This window comes from Vulpes vulpes, chromosome 3 (genome assembly GCF_048418805.1).
Source record: "Vulpes vulpes isolate BD-2025 chromosome 3, VulVul3, whole genome shotgun sequence".
NCBI classification, from domain to species: Eukaryota; Metazoa; Chordata; class Mammalia; order Carnivora; family Canidae; genus Vulpes; species Vulpes vulpes.
The window spans coordinates 144,312,052-144,336,758 of record NC_132782.1 but is presented as its reverse complement, the minus strand read 5'-3'; the positions used below and the strand labels follow the sequence as shown (position 1 = coordinate 144,336,758).

General features: G+C 37.0%; 1 protein-coding gene across 2 annotated transcripts in view; it reads left to right on the top strand.

Annotated features, from left to right (window-relative positions):
- AK5 (adenylate kinase 5) overlaps positions 1-24,707 on the top strand; it is a 235,854-nt gene that overhangs the window by 28,299 nt on the left and 182,848 nt on the right. For both annotated transcript variants that reach the window (XM_072754843.1, XM_072754844.1), the window contains exon 6: positions 21,929-22,120. In XM_072754843.1, the coding sequence (XP_072610944.1) occupies positions 21,929-22,120 (192 nt within the window). The remainder of the gene's footprint in view (positions 1-21,928; positions 22,121-24,707) is intronic.

Sequence of the window (24,707 nt, the reverse complement as noted above, 5' to 3'; positions counted from 1 at the left end):
GAAGCAGGCTCCCCTCAGAGAGCCCGATGTGGGACTTGATCCCAGGACCCCAGGATCACACCCTGAGCCAAAGGCAGACACTCAAGCACTGAGCCACCCAAGTGCCCCGTGATTGCCTTTTCTAATCCAGCTTCAAAACCCATACATCACCTCAACCACTTTCTGTTTTTTATAGAAAATAGGAGAGGGGAATAAGAGTCCTGCTCATTCTTCGCTTTGTTCATATCTGTCTCTTCTCTTCATTTCCTTTCTTCCTAGCCCTTTCATGCCAGGTACTCATGTCCACTTATTTGGACTTTTAGAATCCATACTCTTCCACCTTCCTTGTCCTGATTCTCCCCACACCCAGTCTATCTTGTATCCTGTGGCCAGATTAACCTTCCTAAAAGATCACTGTCATTAATTTTTTCTTTGGGTTGAAAGTTTTTAATGCCAATTATTGTCCACAAGCATGTTTCTCCCTAGAAGATTTCTATCAGAATCAGGTACATGCCTTGTTAAAAAAAAAATGTGGATTGGTCAGATCCCTTCACAGAATTACTGAATTAAAATTTCTTTTATGTAGGACCAAAGAATGCACAGTTTAACAAGTTAAAACCCTCTAAAAGCTGATTCTTAAGCATACTAAAGTGAAAACTTCAACTTAGTGTTCAGTTACACACAGCCAAGGCTCTCAGCCATAGCATGCTGCCATAGTTATGGAGCAAGCAGGCTGTGGCTAATATTAAGTACTGACGTTGGCGCACATCCACAGTTACCCTAATAATGTCATCTTCACTAGTCTTCACCCTTATTTTCTTGAGTGGGAGAGAAATTCCTTAGAATGGGAGCAGTTTCACATAAGATGTTTTCTCAATATTAATGTCATAAGGTTCTTGTATCTTTGTTCAGATGTCCATGCAGTCTGATCTGAGCTGGACTTGGTTTGTGTTACCACCATCCCTTGAATACATTTTGTCCCTGTTCCCTTGCTATTTGTATCTCCTTGATGATAGTCATTTTTTACTGCTCGTCAAATCTACCTTCTTCTGGACATTTTCCCTGAGGATCCCAAAGCCTTGGAGATTTCTCTTTACTCTCAGCTTGTTCAGCAAAATATGTAACTGTCTATAAGATTTATGTGGCACTTATCATATAGTACCTTAAATCGTTAATGGTTCATCAGATTGCTGCGTCGGTCAGATTCCAACAGGAAAGATGTGGCACATTCAGATAGGCTACCCAGAAGAGTGCTTGATAAAGGAACTACTGAAATGGTGTGCAAAGGACCTGGGACTACAAAGGATAGTTCAATATCATGAGGCTGGTAAAAGTGGGATCTGTTATCCTCCCTAAGCCTACAGATTCCAAAAAGGGGGAGCAGTTACTTGAACCCAAAAACAGAAACAGATACATGAAAAAAGCTCCTTCCTAAGAGCCTTGACCTTCATTGAAGAGAGGTAGCCAGTCTCTGATGACCCCCACAGGATGAGAGCTAGGGGAGTAAATATCCAGACTTTCCTCTCCTCCCTTCATCTGATCTTCTGCTGATGTTCACCATTGACCACAACCAACTGAAAGTTAGAGGGCAGAGGACCCCACTGACTTGTTCCAGAACAGCAACCATCCAGGGAACAGAGTTGGGGAGAGAATGGTGGAAGTTGGAGCTACAGAGGACTAAAGAAAATATACAGCACATATAAAGTTTTTTTGAGGTGGAGAGTCTTACAAACTACTTTTGTCTTTCTTACAGCCCTGTGATGCGGTGCATATAGTAAAGTAACTATGGCCTCATTCTTTTTTGCCAGCATGCATTGGTTTCATTTCCCTGGAATGCTTCATAAGGATGAGTGACAAAAGGCTTTCCCAATGTTAACATTTTGCATTTTTTTGCACAGTGATTCACTCAAACATAAACTACTGTATTTCCTTCATTTCCAGGCCCAAGTCTCTTAATCTCTTTAATAGAAAGGCCAGTTCCTTGAGAAAATGCAGATACAGTTATAATTTGAGTCTCCTAAGTAATTACCAAAAATATAAATTCAAATTAAGCTAGCTGTCATATATTTTGGAAGCCCAAGATACTATTCTCAGATCCTACCAATTTAGCCTCACTGACTATAAGCACATTATATTCTGTGAAGAGTAAATATGTGCACAAGGGTGCCCTGTGTTATGTGAAAATAATGTCAGAGATTCTGGATTTCTAAAATGAATAAACAGGATAATTATTTACACTGAAAAGGATTCCTACCTTTTCAGAAAGATTCAGCTGGGATTTCCATTATTTGGATAGAAACAAATATACTTTATTTTTATGAGAGATGCTTTCTAAAAATAATGACATAGGTTGAAAATAAAGAACAGAAAAAGCTATACCATGCAAATACTGAACATAAGAAAGCTGAAGTTACTTGATTGTTATTACATAAAATAGACTTCAAGACAACAAATATTACCAAAAATAAATAAGAACATTTCCTAGTGATAAAAAAAATCAATTCTCATCAGAATGATATAAAACTTTTGGATGTGTATATATACCTAATAAATTTTCAAAATGCACAATTGATGTAATTAACAGAAATAAAGGGAGAAATAGACAAATCCATACTCATAATTGGAAATGTTAACAATCCTTTCCCTGTCTTTGATATAAAAACTAGACAAAATATCAGTAAGGACCTAGATTTGAGGAACAATAAGCATATCTAGAACATAGTATCCAAAAACTGCACAGTACACATTGTTTTCAAGTGCACTTGGAAATTTAATTAAGATAAACCATATATTAGGCCATAACACAAGTCTTAATAAATTCTAAAAGCTTAAAACGTGATGGAGTTCGTTCTTTAACAACAATGGCCAAAAGGGCGTTTGACAACTGTCAACATCAATTCATTTAAAAAACTCAGCAAGTTGACAATATAAAGGGAATTCTTTTAATCTGATATGAAAAACCTATAGCTAATATCATTCTTAAAGATTAATCATTGAGTGCTTCCTACCTAAGATTGGGAACTGCAAAGGTGTCTATTCTTATGACTTCTATTGAACACTGTACTGGATGGTCTAAATAACATATTAAGATAATAAAAGTAAATAAAAAGGCATAAATATGGCAAGGAAGAAGTAATACTGTCTGTTCTTGTGGATATCATGATTGTTTACAAAAAAAAAAAAAAATCCTGAGGACTCTACAAAATGACTACCCAAACTAATAAATCTAGCAGGGTCACAATATAGGGCCAGTGTTCGAATCAATTTTAGTCCTATATATTAGCAACAAATTTCTATGCATTAGGAAAATATAGGGTGAGCCACCTCTGGCTTATTGTTTAATTTCACTTCCCATGATAATTCCTTATTAAAATATTGCCTTAGAAGGGTAGCATCTTTTAAAATAGCATTATTTGAATACATAGCCATTAGTACTTGTCTATATATGAGGATGGGATACATGGTAATGTGCTTATGTTTGCATCAGAAAAGTGGTAGTGACTAATGTTCTAATGTGATAAGTAGCCCTTGACTATTATTGTATTTAATCTGGTGTAGACCTCAGTTCTTTTTTTTTCTGCCATGAGTCATGACCAAAAAATAGCTTCCCATTCATGCTTGAAATAATGTCCTTCATGAGGACATAGATTCATAGAAGCACAAATTTGGGAGGGTACTTTATCCTAAATATCATAACTGATGGTCCCTGCCTTTGGGGGTGGCTGAGTCATTACAGAGACAAATAAAACCAGGCAAAATTAGCATTTTCTCACTCAACTGACAGCAAAAGTACAGCTTTTACTATGTGGAAAATTTCTTAGGATTTGTTTTGAAAAACCTTTAAAAACAATCTTTGAATCAAAAAAGTTTGGTAGCTACTGATCTCAAAATGGAAGCCAGGGGAGGTAAGTGGCTGGCTGGATTTCACAAATCTAGTTAATGTGAGAGGAGGATTAAGTAACTCAAACCCCTGAGCTAGCATAAGCAGCCCATACTCCTGTGTCCAGTGCTCTTTCCACCCCTGTATTATCTTCCTGAGTACTAAAAATGGATGAATCTAGTCCCAAAGAACTGAGACGGACCATTTAAACAAATCTTTCTGTAGTTAGCTCCAAAAGGCATTTGAACAGTAGACAGCATGTAAAAATGAATTTTGTTTCCCAAATGGTTCATTTTTAAGATAAAGCACATCTAGTTTTACAAGCTCTGATAGGCTTACTTCAAATCACTGTTTGTCTTCATAACTGTTCTATAGGCACATCTAAGAATTTTATAAATAGTATACTATTTGGTTCTTCTCTACTGAGTAAATGTATTTGTATTTAAGAACATAATTTTGGGGGCGCCTGGATGGCTCAGTCAGTTGAGTGTCCAACTTTTGGAATCAGCTCAGGTCATGACCTCAGGATTGTGAAATCAAACCCCACATTGGGCTCTATACTCAGCACAGAGCCTGCTTGATCCTCTCTCTGTATCCCACCCCCTACTGGTACACTCACCCTCTTGCTCTGTCTCTCTCTCTAATAAATAAATAAAATCTTAAGAAAAAAGAAAATAATAATTTTGAGTTATATATGAGGAAAACCTCCTTAGAAGTGCCAACTGTTAAGCGTTAGAACAAATTATTAGAGCCAACCATTGATTTTTCTTGTCTAGAAATTTTTAGGAATTCTTTAAAAAAAAAGATTTTATTTATTAGAGAGAGAGAGTGAGAGAGAGAGAGCATGAGAGTTGGGGGAGGAGCAGAGAAAGAAGCAGACTATCTGCTGAGTGGGGAGCCCACTGCGGGGCTTGTTCCCAGGACCCCAAGGTCGTGACTTGAGCTGAGGTTAGATACTTAACCCATTGAGCCACCCAGGTTTCCCAGGAATTCTTTAATATAATTTTTGTGTACATTAAACACTCAGTATTTTTTTAAACAAACTTTTATTTATTTATGATAGTCACAGAGAGAGAGAGAGAGAGAGAGATTGAGAGAGAGAGAGAGGCAGAGACACAAGCAGAAGGAGAAGCAGGCTCCATGCACCGGGAGCCCGACGTGGGATTTGATCCCGGGTCTCCAGGATCGCGCCCTGGGCCAAAGGCAAGCGCCAAACCGCTGCGCCACCCAGGGATCCCAAACACTCAGTATTTACTGAATGAATGAGGGAATAATAAAATGGATAATGTTTTGAAATCTCTGGTGAGCCTTTCCATATCCATGGTTCTTTGCTTTCTATAGAATTTAGTAGTGAGGGCAGCCTGAGTGGGTCAGTGGGTTAGCACCGTCTTCAGCCCAGGGCGTGATCCTGGAGACCCAGGATCGAGTCCCATGTCGGGCTCCCTGCATGGAGCTTGCTTCTCCCTCTGCCTGCTTCTCCCTCTGCCTGTGTCTCTGCCTCTCTCTCTCTCTGTGTCTCATGAATAAATAAAATATATTTTTTTAATTTAATAATGAAAAAAATTTATAATGAACCTACTAAAAATTCATTCGACTATGTTTTATTTGAGCTACCAAATATTCTAATAAATACTGTTTTTTAGGCAGTGCTTATGCATTTATGTATATGTATGTTACTATATACACAGTTATAGATAGGAAAACATAGAAAGAAAGAAATGCTTACACACATACATACACATACACATAGGAGAGAAATATTTGGAAAGGTTTTCCAGCTCAGATTTGTTTCTGCCCAAATCAGTCATACATTTCAAAGCACTAAATTAATAATCTAAAAATATCCTATTAGAATGATTATACTTCAGTGCTCTGGCTCCCTGTTCAAGCAGAAAGGCCAAGGTGAAGGCAGCTGATATTGTGGCCAAAGGAGACTCGAAAGTCTGGCTTCAACTCAGTGGCACCAGCACAATTTGAAAAGACCCAATCTTACAATAGCTATTGTCTTCTACAGCGTTGGAAGATTACCCATTTACTAATTACCCCTTTGACACTTAAAACACTGAGTAGAACTTTAAAAGTGGACGTCAGCAATTCTGGGAAGTAACTTCATTGGTTTTAATTTTAAAAAATCCCTCTTCTGTCCAACACTATTTAGCACTGAAAATCCAGTTGAGTCTGTGTGTGTGTGCGTGCGTGTGTGTGTGTGTGTGTGTGTGTGTGTTATGGCTGTAGAATGAAACTGAAACTAAATTTTATCATGACAAAAAGACTTCAATTGTGTATATGTGAACTCTCCTTTCTTAATTGGGGAATGTAGCATTATATAGAATGTTGTTAAACTCAATTTTAATCCTTCTTGACATTAACTTTTTTTTTTTTTTTGTAAACCAAGTGATCTGCCTTTAAGCAGTTGTCTGTTTTTGGTTCTTTGAAACTGATTTTTATTTCATTTGTACCCAGCCATTGTAAGTATTTTGTTTTGTTTCTTGGAAATTTTGTTTTGAAACGAAAATAAAGGCTGTGTTATAAAAAAAAAAAAATTCAAAGGTAATTACTCCCTGGTCTACTATGTTGAAAAGGATTTTGGAGCTGAGTCCAGGGTCCTGTGATCCTTAGCAATGGTGATTCTCTCTATATCCCCGATGGAAAGCCGCCAGGATGGGCCATATCTGTGCACAGACTGAAGTCTTTAAGTCTTTGAATTCCGATTCAAGATTTGCTAGAACCTTGGATCTACCAAGCTATTTATTAGATCTTTACGGGAAAGAACCACAAAACCTTTACCCTCCTCATAGAAGTGGAGTTATATTTAAAGGAGCATGGCATGGGTGGAGTTACCCACAGAGATGGTCAGAAAAAGTCCAATTTCACATTTTCTGCTGACTACTTCATTAGATAGTCTCTGAACCTAATTTGCTACTCTGGATATGATGATGGCTATCAGGTGATCAACTTATAAAATGAACCTTGAATTCATCACATTGGTATACCTGAGTGCTTTGTAACTGGAGGCCAGATTATGAGCTACTTTTTTAAATACAACATGCAACTATTATATTTCTGGTGCTTGGTAGCACTCACCTAAGTGAATGAGTGAGTGATAGAAGAATAATTTTATTATATCAGCAGGGTTTTCCATAGATCCATTTTTGCCTACCAGACCATAGACTTGGACATAACTTCTTCATTCCTTCCTCTCCCTAAGTGCTTTTGCCAGTAGGAGCCCTGGAAAGTTTCAAGGGAAAGAAAACATCCCTCGTATTCATGGAGTATTCATTCACATGAGCCACACGTTTCCAGGACTTGAGGTTGTACCCTGCTGTGGCTTCCACTTTGGAACTGTATTCCAATATGCTAGAATTTCCATACAATTTCACTGTGTTGAAATAACATTTTATGTGCCTACTTCCACTTTAGGTCGGGATATCCTTGTGGATAGGGACCATGTCTTATCCATTTTACCTCTCTTTAGTATGGAAGTTGGCTCATAGTAGATGCTTAATTAATGTATGTTGAACTGGACACCTGTAAATGCACTTCCCAGTATTTTTAGAACTCTGTTATTCAGAAAATTCTAAAAGAAGGAATGAAGAGTGACCTAGTTTAACCACCTGTAGGCACGTACTAACATAATTAATAAATGCTTGTGAAAAGAATGAAGGGATGTTCCTTAGCGGTTCTTAGAATGTTCAAGAAAATCTTGAGAACAAAGTACTCTAAAGATATGTTCTCAAATTCTGGCTGGAATTTGTTTGGTTCTTACTTAGTTTCTCAAATGTCTGAGAATATGAGTTTAAAGTATTTTTCTTCATTATCAATGGGAATGAGAAGAGTTATTCTAAGATAAGCTAGGCAGAGAGATATAGTAATATCCAATGAATAAAGTGGATTACCATCTCTTCTCCAGCCATTAATAGCATAATAGTCTTTTCTGAATTTCCTTGGAGACAGTCTTTGTGTTTGAATGAATACTTAGCAATCAATGTAGATAAGTGTGAAATAGAACTGTATTAGGCATGTGTCTTCTTTTGAAGTGTTAGCTTCTTTGAGCCACATAAATCAAAATAACTTACACCTAAGAAAATGATATCAGTTTTTTTTTAGAATGACACTGAAGTTTTGGGAAAAAAGTATTTCCGTCTAAACTTCAAATGGAAATCTCAAATAATGGCATTTCATGGTGAATTATCAGCCTATTTTCCGTTCAGTAAGTCTGTGCATGGAGTATTAACGGAACTGTTGGGTAATTTCTTGCCTATTTTATATTCTCATATACCAGTTAGCATTTAATATACCTTTGAATTTCATTTTCCTACAAGAAATGCTTTTAAAAGATTTGGAAATGTACTTCTTCCTATTAGAATTTCTAAACCGCCTTTCTAATACTTCCTTGGTTGCTAAGCATAGCATAAAATCAAGTTGTCTAAAATAGGTAGGTCGGGGAAAAACTGTACTGTTCTTGCTTTTTTAAGATATATCTTATCTTATTTGATGCAAATAGAAATATATATTATATTTAGCTTCAGTAATTTTTTTAGAAAACTGATTGCTCTGCAGCAGATCAAATAGGGATTTGGACCGCATATTTAGCTCATCTCTATCTTCTTTGAATTCAGAACATAGTAGGCACTATGTCAGGTTTATGCCTGCATATCAATGACAGATTTCATGGGTAACTCTTCCCACTCTCAATAATGAGGAACTTAAATGTTAAATGTTGGTAAAGAAGCAAGGTTCAGCAAGAGGACAGTTTGGAAGTTGGCTAACATTAGCCATATGCTGAGATCTTTCACTTCTTCAACGTCTGTCCCTGTGATTTTCTTGGCTGGGTCTGGAAACATCACCTAATCATTTGCTTCTTAATAGACACTGTTTTCTGTGGTCTAGTCAGTCATGCATCACATGTACTAGTCATGAAGAGTCCAGAAACTGACCACTGTGAATCAGGCAGGCTCATCCCCCAGGTGTGTAAATAGCTAATGTATTTTTGAACTCTACCCATTAACCTTCATCCCTCTCTCCTTTCCAATATCAAAGTCTTTTTGTTTTATTTCAGGCTATTTGCCTAATGCTGGCACTAATAGCTCCCCCTATTTTCTAAATGATCATTAATACTGAGCACATCAATAAAGAGAATGTTAAGAATAACAATCATGTTTTACATTATTTGACCTCTTTATTTGTAAGGGGCACTTCATTGTAGACAGTGCAGGTTCATTAGCTCTTCCAGATGATCTAATTGCCTCCAGTCTCTCTCCCCATCCAGTCTGCCCCTGCACTACCATTGGCATTCATTCTAAGGCCTGAAATAAAATATAATATTTCTATGTTCATAAGATAAAACCCTAAGTGCTTAAGCATGGAAGACAATGCCAGCCCATCTAGTCTCAGCCTACCTTTCCAGAACTTCAACTTACACTCATGAAAGAATCTTAATACCTAGTAGATGAATGAATTAAACAAATGAAGAAGTAGATACCTACATAATAAAATTAGTGGCGTGGAAAAGACATCTTGGAAAGAATAGTGCTATAAATCTACATTCATTTCCATATTGTCAACCTGGTAGATATTAAATAAAACCGTAATCCTTTCCTCTTCATTAAATTCCTACATCTCAGCAACAAAATGTATCCCAATTGCTTTATCAAAATGAAGATTTGTACCATAAAAACCAAACCACTGAAAGGCACTTTTCATGAACTAATGATATCTTCTTAAAGCATTCATAATATACTCTGTTTAGCAGATGTGATTAATTTGGTTTGTGACAAGTTGGGGGAAAAAAGGGTAACCTAGATTACTACTTAATGAAAGTCATAGAAATGAACACATTGTGAGAGATGCCATAGGATCGTGGGAAAGGGTAGACTATAGCTTTTCTTTTCTTTTTTTTTTTTTTAGACTATAGATTTTCAACAAGACATGCCCAAACTGTAAAAAGTAAGATTTCCCATACTAGCTGTCTCCCTAAGTTAGTTTCTTTCTCTTTTGATTTAATCACATTAATTACTTCAGATTTTTATTTATATTTTAAAGACTCCTATAAGTTGAATAAGCTCCCATCCTGAGCATGCATTTCTAAATAGGGTTTCTTACAAAGCCAGAGGTTAAAACACAGCTTCCAGGGTCCTGTGTCCAGAGATCCTGATTTAGTAGAACAGAGTGGAGCTCCTTGACTTGCATTTCTGGCAGGCTTCTAGAAGATGCCCATGCAGGGGCCCCCAGTGCAAGGGTTGCTCTTTCAGTCCTCAGGCTGTAAAGTCTCCATCACATTGTTATCAGAGTTTGCCTTGGTGAAATACATTTCATGTAACTCATGTAATTTCATGTCATTGTAACAACCTTGTGAAAAGGGATGGAATTTCTCTTGGAGAAAAGAGGACTAGGGAAAGTATGTTGACTCACATCAGCTCTTATAAGAATTGCCCTCTGGAAGTGGCCCTCTTCTTTATTCTCATATTTGTTTAAACTCCATGCTAATCATATCGTGTTATAGTTCTCTCTTCACTCAACTATTAGACTATGAGCTCCTTAAGATCAGGAAAAATGTCTTACTCCTCTATCTGGTCAGGGCCTAAAACTTACACTGATCATTGGAAATACGAGAGATTAAAATGTTTTTGGGGGAGCAACAGACTGTCCCCAGTCTGTCAGTCCTCCAGCATGATCTCTAAATCAGAAACATCCAGGGACAGAAATTGACAGCAAGAAAAGAATTCTTTTATTATGAAATTTTGTCTCTAAACTCAGTGGGCCCCAAGAGTACCATCCAAACTCCATGGAGAGTTCCTTGTGTGTCGGCTGCTGGTAGCCTAGTGCTCGGGACCAAAGCAAGCCAGAACACCTCTCCCGACCCTAATCCCACTCCATCAGCCCTCAAGGCTCAGATTGTCCCATCACTGTCACAGAAACGTAAATCCAGAGAGGGACAGGAAGTAGAGCCAGAAAAGCATAAATTGGGCTGGCGCTTAGAGCAGCCCAATGCAGGCCTTCTGATAATTAAGTCCAGCAGGTCTCTCTAGCTACATAGAAAGAAGCAAGTTCAAAGAGAAAGGTGAACAGCAAAAAGAGAAATGGGTATTATTTCTCCAGCTTCTTAGAAATAAAAGAGAGGATCATAGGTGAGAGAAACCACACCCCTACCTAGTACAACAGTATTAGGAACTGGACAGAAGGTACTATATAGTACCTAGTACTGTAGCTTAGTGAAAAGTCTTGATCTGACCAACTTTGGCCATACTTTTTCTCCTCAAAAGTGAAGAGAGGGGGATGGGAAACAAATGGAAGAGGAGTCTTGAACTCACTTTTTTTTTTAAGGTATTAACATTTTCCTTTTTTTTTTTTTTTTTTTTTGTCCCTTTCTATAAACCCAAGGTTCATAGTAGCCCAGGTCATAGAGTTTATAACCATATAGCCATGCAGAGCCCATGCATATTAATTGGTAAAAGAGAGTGGACAAAACATGACAGAGCTCATCTGTTGCCAGGGTCCCACTTCATCTCTTCCAGTGTTTAGAATCTTCTATCTGTAAATGTTAAACTTAATTGGAGAAATTCCCAGCAAGACATTGGTTGCTTTCCCTCTCCTGGGGAAAAATGCCTACCCGTTTAGATGATCTTCTATGTAGGAAGATGATGTCTAAAAGATTCTCATCTTGTGAGCTGCAGACTTCACATAAAATTTTGGTATCACATTCCTCTTAAGCCATGTGCCTGCTCCTCTCTGTGAATTTGTTGTCTTGGAAAGACCACTCTTCCTCTATTTTTCTCTGGTTATTCCTTGCTCATCTTCATGTCTTGGCTTAATTCTCATTTCCTCATAGGAGCCTTCCCTGACCTCCATGATAGGATTGGATTTCCCTAGTATATGTCCTGATAGTAGTAATGGTTCCACTTCTGTGTCGTGGTTATAGTCACAGTTTTATATTTGTTTGTGAGTTGTATTTTTTTTTTATTATTACAATTTATCTCTGCCATTTGGCCACAAGCTCCATCAGGGCAAGAACATACCTGACTGTTGGTCCTTGGTGCATAGCATAGACTCTAGCATGTGGTAGATTCACAGAACATGAGTGTATTATTCTATGAGTTATCACAAACTTACTCCAGTTGCTTTATGTTCTTGTTAATACTTGATATTGTTGGTCTTTTTTATTTTAGCCATTCTGGTGGATGTGTTGTTTAAATTTGCATTCTCTGGATTATTAAGATGTGGGCACCTCTTTACTTCATTTGTCATTTGGGTATCCTCTTTTGTAAAAATGACAATTTAAGTCTTTTACTCATTTTTAAATTTTTCTTATTGATTTGTAAGAATAATTTTTATATTTTCAAAACAAGCCCTTTATGGATTGTATGTGTTGTAAATATCTTCTCCAACTGACATTTTCATTCTCCTCATAATTTATTAAATAAATAATTTTTGTATGTTAAACCCATTCAGTCATAAAACTTCTTTATGGTTAGGGAATTTTAGGTCCTATTTAAGAAATTCTTGTCGATCCTAAGGTCTAGAAGCTATTTTCTTATATGTTGTCTCCTAAAATCTTTATCATTTTGCTTTTCATATTTAGATCTGAACATCCATTTGAATGAGTTTTGCATATCATATCATATAGAGAGTCAAGAGTCATCGGTTTCTATAGGGACATCCAATTGTCAAAGTTCCACTCGTTGAAAAGAAAAAGACTGCTTTCTCCACCGCATTGCAGAGCCACCTTTGTCATAAATCATATGCCCATATATTTGGGCGGTGGATCTGTTTCCGAGTTCTGTCTCTGTTGCAATGGTTCACTGGTCTTCCTTAAAACTCAGTACCTCACTGTTGTAATTACTGTGATTTGTAATGAATCATATTATCTGTCAATAAGTTCTATCACTTTATTCTTTTTCTTTAAGATTTTCTTGAAGATTGCCTTGGCTATTCTTGGCCCTCTGCATTTTTAAATAAATTTCAGTCCCCACGACATACAAAATTTTAGCAAAGCTGCTGATATTTAGAGAATACATTAAATCTGTAGATCAATTGGGAAGCATTGACTTACTTATTTTAGGATATTAAGTGTTCCATTCATGAATATGCACATACCTCATTTTGTTTCTGCCAAGGTCTGTGTAGTATTCTTATATCATTTTTCATTAGATTTTTCCACTAGGTGATTAAATGAATTTTTGGCTAAGTAGTATTTTTGTTTTTATTTTTTTCAATGAGATAGCATTTTAATTTTCATCATTTATGTATAAACACAGACTAATAAAACACATAAAACAGTAAACTTTCATAGTTAATATTTATAGGTGCATAGTTTTTCATGCTCATATGTTTTTAAGTATTGTATATATTAACAAATTTCACAACATATCATTATTCTTAGAATCGTTAAAAGACACCTGGAAATCTCATAATGTATGAGAGTAAATCACAACTTCTCAACAACAGCAACAAAAAAATAATGCCCTTTGACCAACATCTCCTCATTTCCCTCTCTGCCTAGCCCCACCATTCTACTCTTTGTTTTTGTGAGTTTGACTATTTTAGATTCCTCATATAAGTGAGATCATGCAGTATTTGTCTTTCTATGTCTCGCTCATTACACTTAACATAATGGTCCTCCAGATTCATCCATGTTGTCACAATGGCAGGATCTCCCACTTTTAAAAGGCTAAATAATATCCCATTGTACCAATATTCCACATTTTCTTTATCCATTCTGCCGACAAACATTTAGGTTGTTTCCGTATCTTGGCTATTGAGAATAATGCTGCAATGATTATGGGAGTGTGGATATCTCCTTGAGATATTGATTTTTTGTTTCCTTTGCCTATATACCTAGAAGTGATACTTCTGGATTAAGAGGAGTTCTATTTTTAACGTTTTTGAGGACTATCTATACCATATTCCATAGTGGCTGTACCAATTTATATTCCCACCAACAGTGCACAAATGTTCCCTTTTCTCCACATCCTTTCCAATGCTTGCTGTCTTTTGATAATAGCTACTCTAACAGGTGTGAGGTGGTATCTCTTGGTGGTTTTGATATGCATTTCCCTGATGATTAGTGATGCTAAATGCCTTTTTATGTACCTACTGGCCATTTGTATTCTTTTAAGAAATATCCGTACACTTTGCCCATTTTTTGGTAGAAAGTGGATTATTAGGAATTTATTTTCTCAGTGTTTAAAATTGAGATATAATTGACATATCATTAGTTCATTTCAGGTGTACAGCATAATGATTCCATATTTGCATATCCAAAATGATCACAAGAATTCCAGTTGATACCATCACCATACATAGTTACAAAAATTGTTTTTCTTATAATGAGGACTTTCAAAATCCACCCTTCTAGTTATTTTATTTTTTTCTCCTTAGCCCATCAAATATCAAACCAGGTCTGATATTCATGTAGTTTTATCACTTTTCTATTGGCTAATGTTTCCATTGTATATTTTTTCCATCTTTTTACATTTAGCATTTCCCATCTTTCTATTTCAAGTGTACAGCTATATTAAGCACCTCTGGTGCCCTATCTTATATTCTCACAGCGCGCTATTTACTTGGCCATTGCTGCTGTGACCAGCTTCGTGCCATTGTAATGTGTGGCCACTCATTGGGTATATTTGGCTTCCTACCCAAGGAAATACCCATACACAGTGTGAAAGAATGGGGAAGGTAATGTGCGTGGAGGTAACTCCTGACCAGTAGGGACAGGATCTGGTGGATAGAGGCTCCTCACATATGCCCCTCAGAAGGTCCAGCAGCATGGAGGTCCCAATCCCCAGTCACGGTGACCAACTGGACACCACCTTTACATTGGCTTGCCCTCCCCCACTCCCCACCACCAGCTTTCTTGTTTATGGATGCTTTCATGCTACAAGACCATATGGCCTGAAAAGCCTAAACTATTTATCATCTGGCCCTTTACAGAAAAAATTTGCTGACTCCTGTTCTAGGGACGACAACATGCATCATTAACTTAATGTCTCATAGAATTCGGTATTTCTGCCACTTCCTGAACAAGTCCTTAAAACAGTTGAACTTCACGCACTTGCCTCATGACTAATCTCTATTTTTAAATACCACAAAGTCCTTTTAGTGTTCTTTTATATGGTCAATATTCATTTAGGTTTACCCACATACTTACCATTTCATTGCTGTTCATTAGCTCCTCTGGGCCAATTTTCTATTTTGGATCATTTTTCTTCTACCTAAAGGATATTTTTTAATGTTTCCACTAGTGCAGAATTTCTGATGACAGATACTCTCAGTTTTTGTTTGTTTGAATACATCTGTATTTATTCTTAATTTTTGAAAGATATTTTTACTGCATATAGAAAACCTAGGTTGGCAATTATTTTTATTGGCCCTTTAAAGATACCATTTCATTGTTTTCTGGCTTTCATTGTCATTTTTGAAAATACAGCTATTTATTGTTGCTATTCTGAAAGTAATCTTTCATTTCTTTTCTTCTGGCAGCTTTAAAGATTTGTTTTGTGTTGGTCTTTTTGTCTGTCTAAACCTTTAGCAGTTTTATTATGATACACTTAGATCCGAGGTTTTCTGTTTATTCTTTTTGGCTTTTAGATTGCTTCTTGAATCTGAGACTTGATATTCTTTGTGAGTTTAGAAAATTCTTAGCTACTATATTGTCTAATACTGCTTCATTTTCTGTCCTTTTTTCTAGAACTTTCTAAGCATTCTCTCATTGGTCTCTTTTGCTGTTTTCTGTAGTTTTCCTATCCCTGGCTCCTCCTTGTTTCATTCTGAATATTTTGTTCTGCTCTTTTAGTTCACTAGTTCTCAGATATTCCTGATTGGCTGTTAAATACATTTAATCACCTAACATAATGAGAATTTGGGGTGATTCTAAAGGGACTTAGTCCTGTGAGGTTGGTTCACATACTCTGATGGTGTGTAGCCTTGTAGCATCCAACCAAAAGGGGGCAGCAGTAGTAGTTTCTAGAGCTCCTTCTCCTAGTTTTTATCTCCTAGTCCCATAGCTGTTTAAAGTCTGCAATATTTTGTTATGTACCATATGTGCCAGTTGTAGGAAGAAATTATTTTAGCTAGATCACTAGTACTTGTACTTCATGCCTGAGTTGTAATATAAGCCATAAATGAAAAATCTCTTATTTTACTAGAATCTTCTGACACCAAATGACCTTCTCCTTTAAAAAAAAAAAAATACACGCGAAGATATTTGAGATCTTTCTGAATCTGCTTAAAATATATGGAAATTAAACTTCCAATGTTTTGCTTCATCAGCAAAACTTTAGAACCCATTAATAAATAACTACAGAAACTGAGCTCTATAAATCAAGACATTTGTCAAGTATAGCTGCTATTGCATGTCTGTAAGTGTCTGAATTAACTAAAAATTAAAGACTGGGGGGGGGCGGGGAAGGGAAAAAAAATTCTGCCCAGAAGTTATTCCATGTTAAATGATAGTAAAGTATAATTATCCTTTTTTTCCTTTTATGATCTAATCTAGCTTCTGTGGTAATGGTGTATGTTCAATAAATGTTTAATGGATGAAAGAAATAATTTAGTTTACATTTTCACTGTGGGCAGAATAGGAAAGCAAATTTAAGCCCAATATTAGAAAGAACTTCCCAGTTATTAGAGTCTTCCAGTAACAAAAGGGGCCTGCTTTGTAAGTAATAGGTACCCATCCCAAGGAATGATTACCAGACCATTCAAGTTCAAATGTTCAGCTTTAAAAATCACTTGTCAAGAGACCGTGGAGATAATTACAGGTTTGGCATTAATTTGGGTCAGATAACCTCTCAAGTTTTTTCCAGCCTTTAGTTTCTGGGATTTCAGTTTTTGTTCCAATTTAGTCTTCTTTCTCTCTTTGCTTCCTGGTTTCTGACAGTGTGATCTGAATTATGGAGTGTAGGCCTTGTGACACATCTTCATAAAGAATAGGCCAGTCAAAAGTACTGACAGTTAGAAACAGGGAGTATTAAAACAAGCTCACTTGGCAGTCTGACATGGTGAATACATCTTTGCTTATCAAAGGCAGTCATGGGTTCTTTCCAACAGAGTAATCATTCAGGTAAGAGACTTTAAGTCAATGGACACAGGAAGATTGACATGTCTATATAATGACAGAAAAAAAATTGACATAGTTGAGTCATTAGGAGAAATGATATCAGCAGTTGAGACACTTCCTTGTAGACAAAAGTGGTATCTAAAATTTGTTCTCATTTATGTTTTCACTCATTCATTGAATCAGCAAATATATTTTGAGAACCTAGAGTAAGAAAAGGTATGTCAAGGATCTACTTTGGTGATACATCTCGACATTTCACAATGAATTTTCTGAAAACTTTCTAGGGACTTAATATCTTTTAGAATGGAATGGTGTCTGCTTCTATGTTGGGGAAAAAAACATAAACAATTCAAATATTTTTTTCTTTTAAAATGGAGTACTGTTGGAGAAGATGAGGCCCTAATGAGCAGACATATGTAGGGGCTACCAGGAATCAGACGAGCACACTAGTGGCTGTGGGCACTTTGCTGAACAGTCAGCCTGTTATCCCTAGCTGCCACAATCCTCACCTGTTCTATATTTTAATTTTTTTCTATTCCTAATTATAGCGTGTGTAATTTATGCCAAAGAAAGATAGCAAGTTAATTACAATTATGAAATTAAATAACTTTTCAGATTCACTTACTTCAGAGTCATCTTTATGAAACCTAAAGTTGCACTCGATCAAAATTCTTAAATATTTCACTTAAGTTTTCTGTAAACCTAAAACTACTTTTTGTTTTGTTTTTTTGTTTGTTTTTAAAGATTTTATTTATTTATTCATGAGAGACACAGAGAGAGAGAGAGGCAGAGACGCAGGCAGAGGAAGAAGCAGGCTCCATGAAGGGAGTCTATGTGGGACTCGATCCGGGGTCTCTAGGATCAGGCCCTGGGCCGAAGGTGGTGCTAAACCGCTGAACCACCCAGGCTCCCCCTAAAACTGCTTTTCTAAAGAGTCTTTTACATCTATTCTAGCTGGGAGATTTAGGAAAGTAGTGTTGGTACCATAAAATACCATAAAAGGAGAAAAAATTAAGCAAGAAAAGAATTTCACTTAGGGAAAAAGGTGCGGAGTTTGATTTTGGCCTTGCTAAGTCACAAGTAACATTAAGACTAACAGGCAGAGATGTTATATAAAGCATTTGAAAATACAGGACTTAGATTCTGTAGAAAGTTAGTGCTGAAAATGCAGATTTGAGATCTGTCGACTAATGGTAGTGGTTGAAACCAGAACAGTAAAAAAAGAATGAGAAGAGAATGAGAATCTGGAGAAATGACCTAAAAACAGTAACATGATCTAAGCCTCAAGGAAAGCCCCCACTTGTGAGCTTAAGGAGGAAAAAATGTGAACCAAGAAAGTAAATAAATAAACAAATAACATAAAGTTAAAGGAGGAACAAGACAATCTAGAATCATGAAAATCAAGAAATAATAAACATGACTAAAATTTTTTGAGCACTTACCTTGGATCAAATTTGTGCTATGTATTTCACATACATTAACTTATTTAATCTTTATAGTAACTCAATGAGGTAGGTCTGTATATCTTTATTTATAGATGAAGGCACAAGGCTTTGCAAAATTAAGCCATATGCCTGTCACTCAGCTGGCAAGTCCTAGGGAAAAAGCTGGAATGTATGTTCCAGGGTTCATTTTCCAACCTATGGTCTCTCGAGCGTACAAGACAAACCACTGTGGTATTGGAAGAAAATGTTAAAATTGCAATTATTTTATCTCTTCCTTTTTATTTTCATTTTTAAAAGATTTTATTTATTTATTGATGAGAGACACAGAGAGGCAGAGACACAGGCAGAGGGAGAAGCAGGTTCCATGCAGCGAGCCCAATGTGGGAATCGATCCTGGGACCCCAGGACTCAGGTTCACACCCTGAGCCAAAGGCAGACGCTCAACCACTGAGCCACCCAGGTGTCCCTCTCTTCTTTTTTAAATAGCATTTTTTGTGTATATTTTACAACCTGCATCCTAATTAGTATGGTGATAACGTGCATATTTCCTAAATTAATAGGTACCTATTTATTGGGGTATAGGCTCAAATAATTTACTAACGTAAATTATTTTGGATGTAAAAAAATTGGGAATCATTTCTTTAAACTGCTATACAAAACTGCCTTTTTATCTTGTCCCATCTTCAACAAGAGACTACATTCACTTTCTATGACCATGATGTCTTTGAAATGCAGTATTAGTTCTAATTGAGCTAAGAAAGTTTATTTCATCTGTTCTTTTCAAGTCATTCCTTGTTATTTTCAGACATTTGTGAAAGCTTTTGGGTTAATTGGTTCTTTGTAATAGTAAAAGGGACACAGGCCTTAGACCAGACAGACCTAGGTTCTAATATCAGCTTTGATGTTTCTGACCATCCGACCTCAGACAAGTACCTCATTTCTCAGAGCCTCAGTTTATTCCTCTGGAGATAATATGTACCTTGTATTGCAAAGTTTACCAATATCGTAAGAAAATAACTTAGCACTGGACCTGGCATATAGTAGGTACATTTATTTATTTATTTATTTATTTATTTACTTATTTACTTATTTATTTATTTGAAAGAGAGAGGGTTACATCTGGCGGGGGAAGGAAAGGAAGGGCAGTGAGAGAGGAAGAAAGAGCATCCTAAGCAGGCTCTGCACTTAGCCCCATGCAGGGCTCCATCTCATGACCCTGAGATCATGACCTGAGCCTAAATCAAGAGTGAACACTTAACAGACAGAGCTATCCAGGTCCCCCTATAACTGACAGTTTTAAAGGGGCAGCAAAAAGTAATAATAGGAGCAGTACTTGTTTACTGTAGAGATTAGTTATAGTCCGATCATCAAGTCCTCTCTAAAATCTGGTCACATAGAACTTTGAAAAAGTTTTGTCTCTACTGTTCTTAATTCAACCTGGAAACATGTTTGAACATGAACAAAAAGTATTTTCCAGAAATATAGAAGGCACTGCATGTAGCTGTGCAGGTTGGGGAATGCCATTTACATGAGCTACAGGCAGGCCTCATAGATTTTGTGGTTCAGGTCCAGACCGCTGCAATAGTGAATATCACAATAGAGTAAGTCAGATGAAGTTTTTGGTTTCCCGGTGCATATAAAAGTTATGCTTATACTATACTGTAGTCTATTAAGTGTGCAATGGCATTACGCCTAAAAAACTCAGCATACATACCTTATTAGTTTAAAAATATTCTATTGTTAAAAAAAAAAAAAAGGTCTAACCATCATCTGAGCTTTTAGCAAGGTTTAATCTTTTTGCTGGTGGAGGGTCTTGCCTTGATGTTGATGGCTGTTGACCGATCAGGGCGGTGGTTGCTGAAGCTTGGGGAGGCTATAGCAATTTCTTAAAATAAGACAATGAAGTTTGCCCCACTAGTCAACTCTCCTTTTCATAGATAATTTCTCCGTAGCATGTGGTGCTGTCTGATAGCACTTTACCCACAGTAGAACTTCTTTCAGAAATGGAGTTAATCCTCTGAGGCCCTCCTGTGCTTTATCAACTAAGTTTATGTAACATTCTGAATCCTCTGTTTTCATTTCAACAATCTCCACAACATCTTCACCAGGAGCAGATTCCATCTCAAGAAACCACTTGCTTTGCTCATCCATAAGAAGCGACTACGTAAAGTTTTATCACGAGATGCAGCAATTCAGTCACATCTTCAGGCTCTACTTCCAATTCTCGTTCTCTTGCTAGTCCCCTCACATCCGCAGCTACTTCCTCCACTGAAGTTTTGAACCCCTTGAAGTCACCCATAAGGGTTGGAATCAGCTTCCAAATTCCTATTAATTTTGATATTTCGAGCTCTTATCGTGAATCACAAACGTTCTTAATGGCAGCTAGCATGGTGAATCCTTTCCAAAAGGTTTCTCAGTTGACTTTGCCCAGATCCACCTAAGGAATCACTACCTATGGCAGCTATGTATTTCTTGAATAATATGTATTAACACAAAATGTGTTTCTTAAATAATAAGACTTGAAAGTTGAGATTACTCCCTGGTCCGTGGGCTGCAGAACCAGTGTTGTTCTGTAGCAGGAATGAAAGCAATGTTAATATCACTGTACATTTCCACCCAAGCTCTTGGGTAATCAGGTGCATTGTTAATGAGCGATAATATTTTGAAAGCCATCTTTTTTTCTGAGCGATGGGTCTCAACAGTAGGCTTAAAATACTCCATAAACCATGTTTTAAACAGATGTGCCATCATCCAGGCTTTGTTGTTCCATTTATAGAGCACAGACAGAGTAGATTTAGCATAATTCTCAAGGGCCCTAGAATTTTCAGTATGGTAAATGAGCATTGGCTTCAACTTAAAGTCACCAGGTGCATTAGCTCCTAACAATAGAGTCAGCTTGTCCTTTGAAGCTTTGAAGCCAGGCCTTGATTTCCTCTGTAGCTAAGACCTACATGGCATGTTCTTCCAGGATAAGACTGAAAATCTGCTATTCCGTGTGAGCTAACTGCATGAATTATCTTAGCTAAATAACTTGCTAGATAACTTGCTGTAGCTTCTCTCTCAGCACCTGCTGCTTCACCTTGCATTTCTACTATATGGAGAAGGCTTCTTTCCTTAAGCCCCACGAACCCCTCTCTGCTAGCTTCAGGCTTTCCTTCTGCAGCTTCTTCACCTCACAGCCTTCACAAAATTGAAGAGAGTTAGGGCCTTGCTCTGGATTAGGCTTTGGCTTTAGCTTAAGGGAATGCTGTGCTCTTTTGATCTTCTATCCATGACTTTCTCCATATCAGCAATAAGCCTGTATCACTTTCACTTCCTTATCATTTCTGTGTTCACTGGAGTAGCACTTTTAATTTCTTTCAAGAACTTCAAGGTGTACCTTTATAATAGCAATGACGCCTCCTGTTCCTGTATGGAGCAATAGCCCTAGAAATGTGCTGGCAAAGACCCAGGGGGCCAAAGATACAGCATCCTCAACAGAACTAAAAGAGTTGAATGCCACTGCCCACACTTGCATTGGCTGGTGTGTTGAATGCTTGTCTACTTGTTTGATGTTCTTTGCAGATCTGTACTCCCGACTTGGTGGTGTTCTTGGCTTGTGCCAATCAGAGGCTCAAAGAAAGATTACTGAAGCGCGCAGAGCAACAGGGGCGGCCTGATGACAATCTGAAAGCTACCCAAAGGAGACTAATGAACTTCAAGCAGAACGCTGCTCCATTGGTCAAGTACTTCCAGGAGAAGGGGCTCATCATGACAGTAAGTTAGCTAGACTTTTACATGTCCATTGTAAGAACCAACTTTTAGGTTTCTAATTAACCTGTTCCCATTTGGAAACCCTCTTTACCTTAAAAAAAAAACGTGGCTTTTCATGGGTTTTAGATACAATGGGAAAAAATTGATAATTTTTACCTGCTTTGCCTTTATTAAGTCAGTATGATAAAAAAATACTTTCACTTGAGTTTGATTTCACAAAAAAAGATAAATTTTAACCTTGGCTGGAATTCTGTAGCCCCCAAAGGAAAAAAAAAAAGGATCTTTAAATAATTATTTGGATGATTTAAATTAGTATTTACCCAATTTCTCGACTCTTATGTCTTTGGAAACCTAATAATATTGATAGACTTAAAGACACATACTTGACATAGTGTTACTAGACTTAGGTTGTAAGTCAGGTTTTATCACGATGTACCACATAAGAAAGTGAGATCCTGATGGCACAAAAAAGTCGCCTAAATGTTTGACTTGCTTAAAGAAGTATTTCTATCTGAAAATGGAAGGCATTGATCTTTCTGTTCCATTAACGCAATGCTAATATTAATGTTTTTATAATTAGTTTGTTTTGTGGTTAATGATACTCAATGTACCAATGAAAGATGAGGCTAAATCATTATTTCATGCAGTTATTAGAATACGAGAAGTTAGAGGTGAAGATTCAGCTAAATTATGATCCCATAACATCAGAAATTCAAGTAGTAAAACAGAGGAGACAAAGGAATCATTGGCCATCTGAAGAAAACTTTTTATGGAAGAGGACCCTAACCTCAGGGCAGCTCCATGATAGTTGGATGGTGGTGGAGCTCAGCAGAACCCTCCCCACAACCCTTGGGTTTTTCTTACCAGACCAGAGATTCTTGTCTAGGGAGATTACAATGCCTGGTAGACAATCTGATGAAAATAATGCGTGCCTTTCTTAATAAAATGCAGGTAAGGTTTTTTGGGGTTTTTTTGTTGTTGTTTTTTGTTTTTTGTTTTTTACAAATTTTAGGTAAATCTACTGAAGCTCATCCACAGGGCCCCTATGACCTAGCAATTACTGGATACAAAAATCTCATTAGACTAAGATGCCCTTAGATCTGAGACAGTCACAACACTTGAATAATAATCTCTTTGCAGTCTTTCTAGCACTATAAAGAAATATTTATTTGAGTCAAAGTTGTCATGTCAGGGAATTGTAAATCTGATCTGAAAATTGTTCACAGTGCTAGAGTTCACTTCATGGTCTTCAAGAGACATTGAAAATAGGAAAGATTCAAGAAAATCAGAGTGGATGTTTCTCTGGCTATTTTTGTTGAGATTGTTCTCTGTTTCTCTTGCAAATTACCAATGCTGACTTCGGCATTGTGTCATGAAAAAAGAAATTTACCCTCCAGACCAAACCCCCAACTGCAAGTGCAGAGCCAGAGTTTTAATTGATGTTTGCAAGGCTAAAAGGTATTACCAGAATGTCTCTGATTACTCCCTGCCTGTCACATTCGTCATCACAAGCAGAGCAGATTTCCCAAATGAATGCAGAGTGGGGATTGTTAATTTACTAATATTTTGCATGGAGGTGAAATGCCATTGCCTGTAATTGAGGGAGTCAATAACAATGTGGATGACAGCCTGTAACCTCACTGCTAAAACCAAATAAGCTTTAGGATAAATGCCTCTAATTACTGAGAGACTTGCCTTGGAAAGTCACCTTTTGAAAAGCGGTGAACACAAACACAGGCGAGGCTCTGCGGAATCGAATTAGAAAATTTTGTCTGTCAAAGGAGCAAGTATGGCATCCTGAGTCACATGTCCTCCTTCAGAACGTGGATCATAGTTTGGTTTTGGAATTAAAATATATTTCATAGCATTTCTGCTTTTAACAGTGAGTTAAGTAATAAAAAAACGATCATCTTTATTAATCACAACCATATTAAGATTTTAATTTTAAAAACCGGGAGTTAATAGATCAAACCCAAATATTTCCTTTTCTCTGTAGTTTTTTTCTGTTGCTCCTCCCTGACCCTCTTAATTGATTCATTTATTCATTTAGTAAATATTTATTGAGAACCATGGGGTGCCAGACACTCTGCTAGGTGTTAGGGATACAAAGCTAAATAAGCAAAAGGTAAGGATCTTTTTTTTTATTCCCTGACGTACTGCAAATTCCTAGAACAGTACCTACCTGGTTCATAATGTGCTCTCAGTAAATGAACAAAGCGTACAATCCATGGGGAAAGAGATTACTAAACAATGAATTATTTAATGTGATGACTGTCGCAAAGGAAAGTGTACAAGGAAGGCATCCTCACGTGTGTCACGTATTGTGTTAGGAATTGAGTCCTACCCACAAGTAAGATTAATCATTGGTCTGGGTGTGAAGTTCTTAAAGGCCATGTCCCTCAGTCCATCTGAGAAACTTAATTTTGGTGCTTCTCTTCCCTTGTTCTTTGGTTTCTGAAACTCTCACTTGAAATCTTATGCTCCAATGCTCTGTAATAAATTCATGATGCTCTAGGACTTGGTCTCCATCCGTAAATTGGAGATGACATCACCCACCATGTAATGTTCTTTGGGTGAGTCTCTACGACTC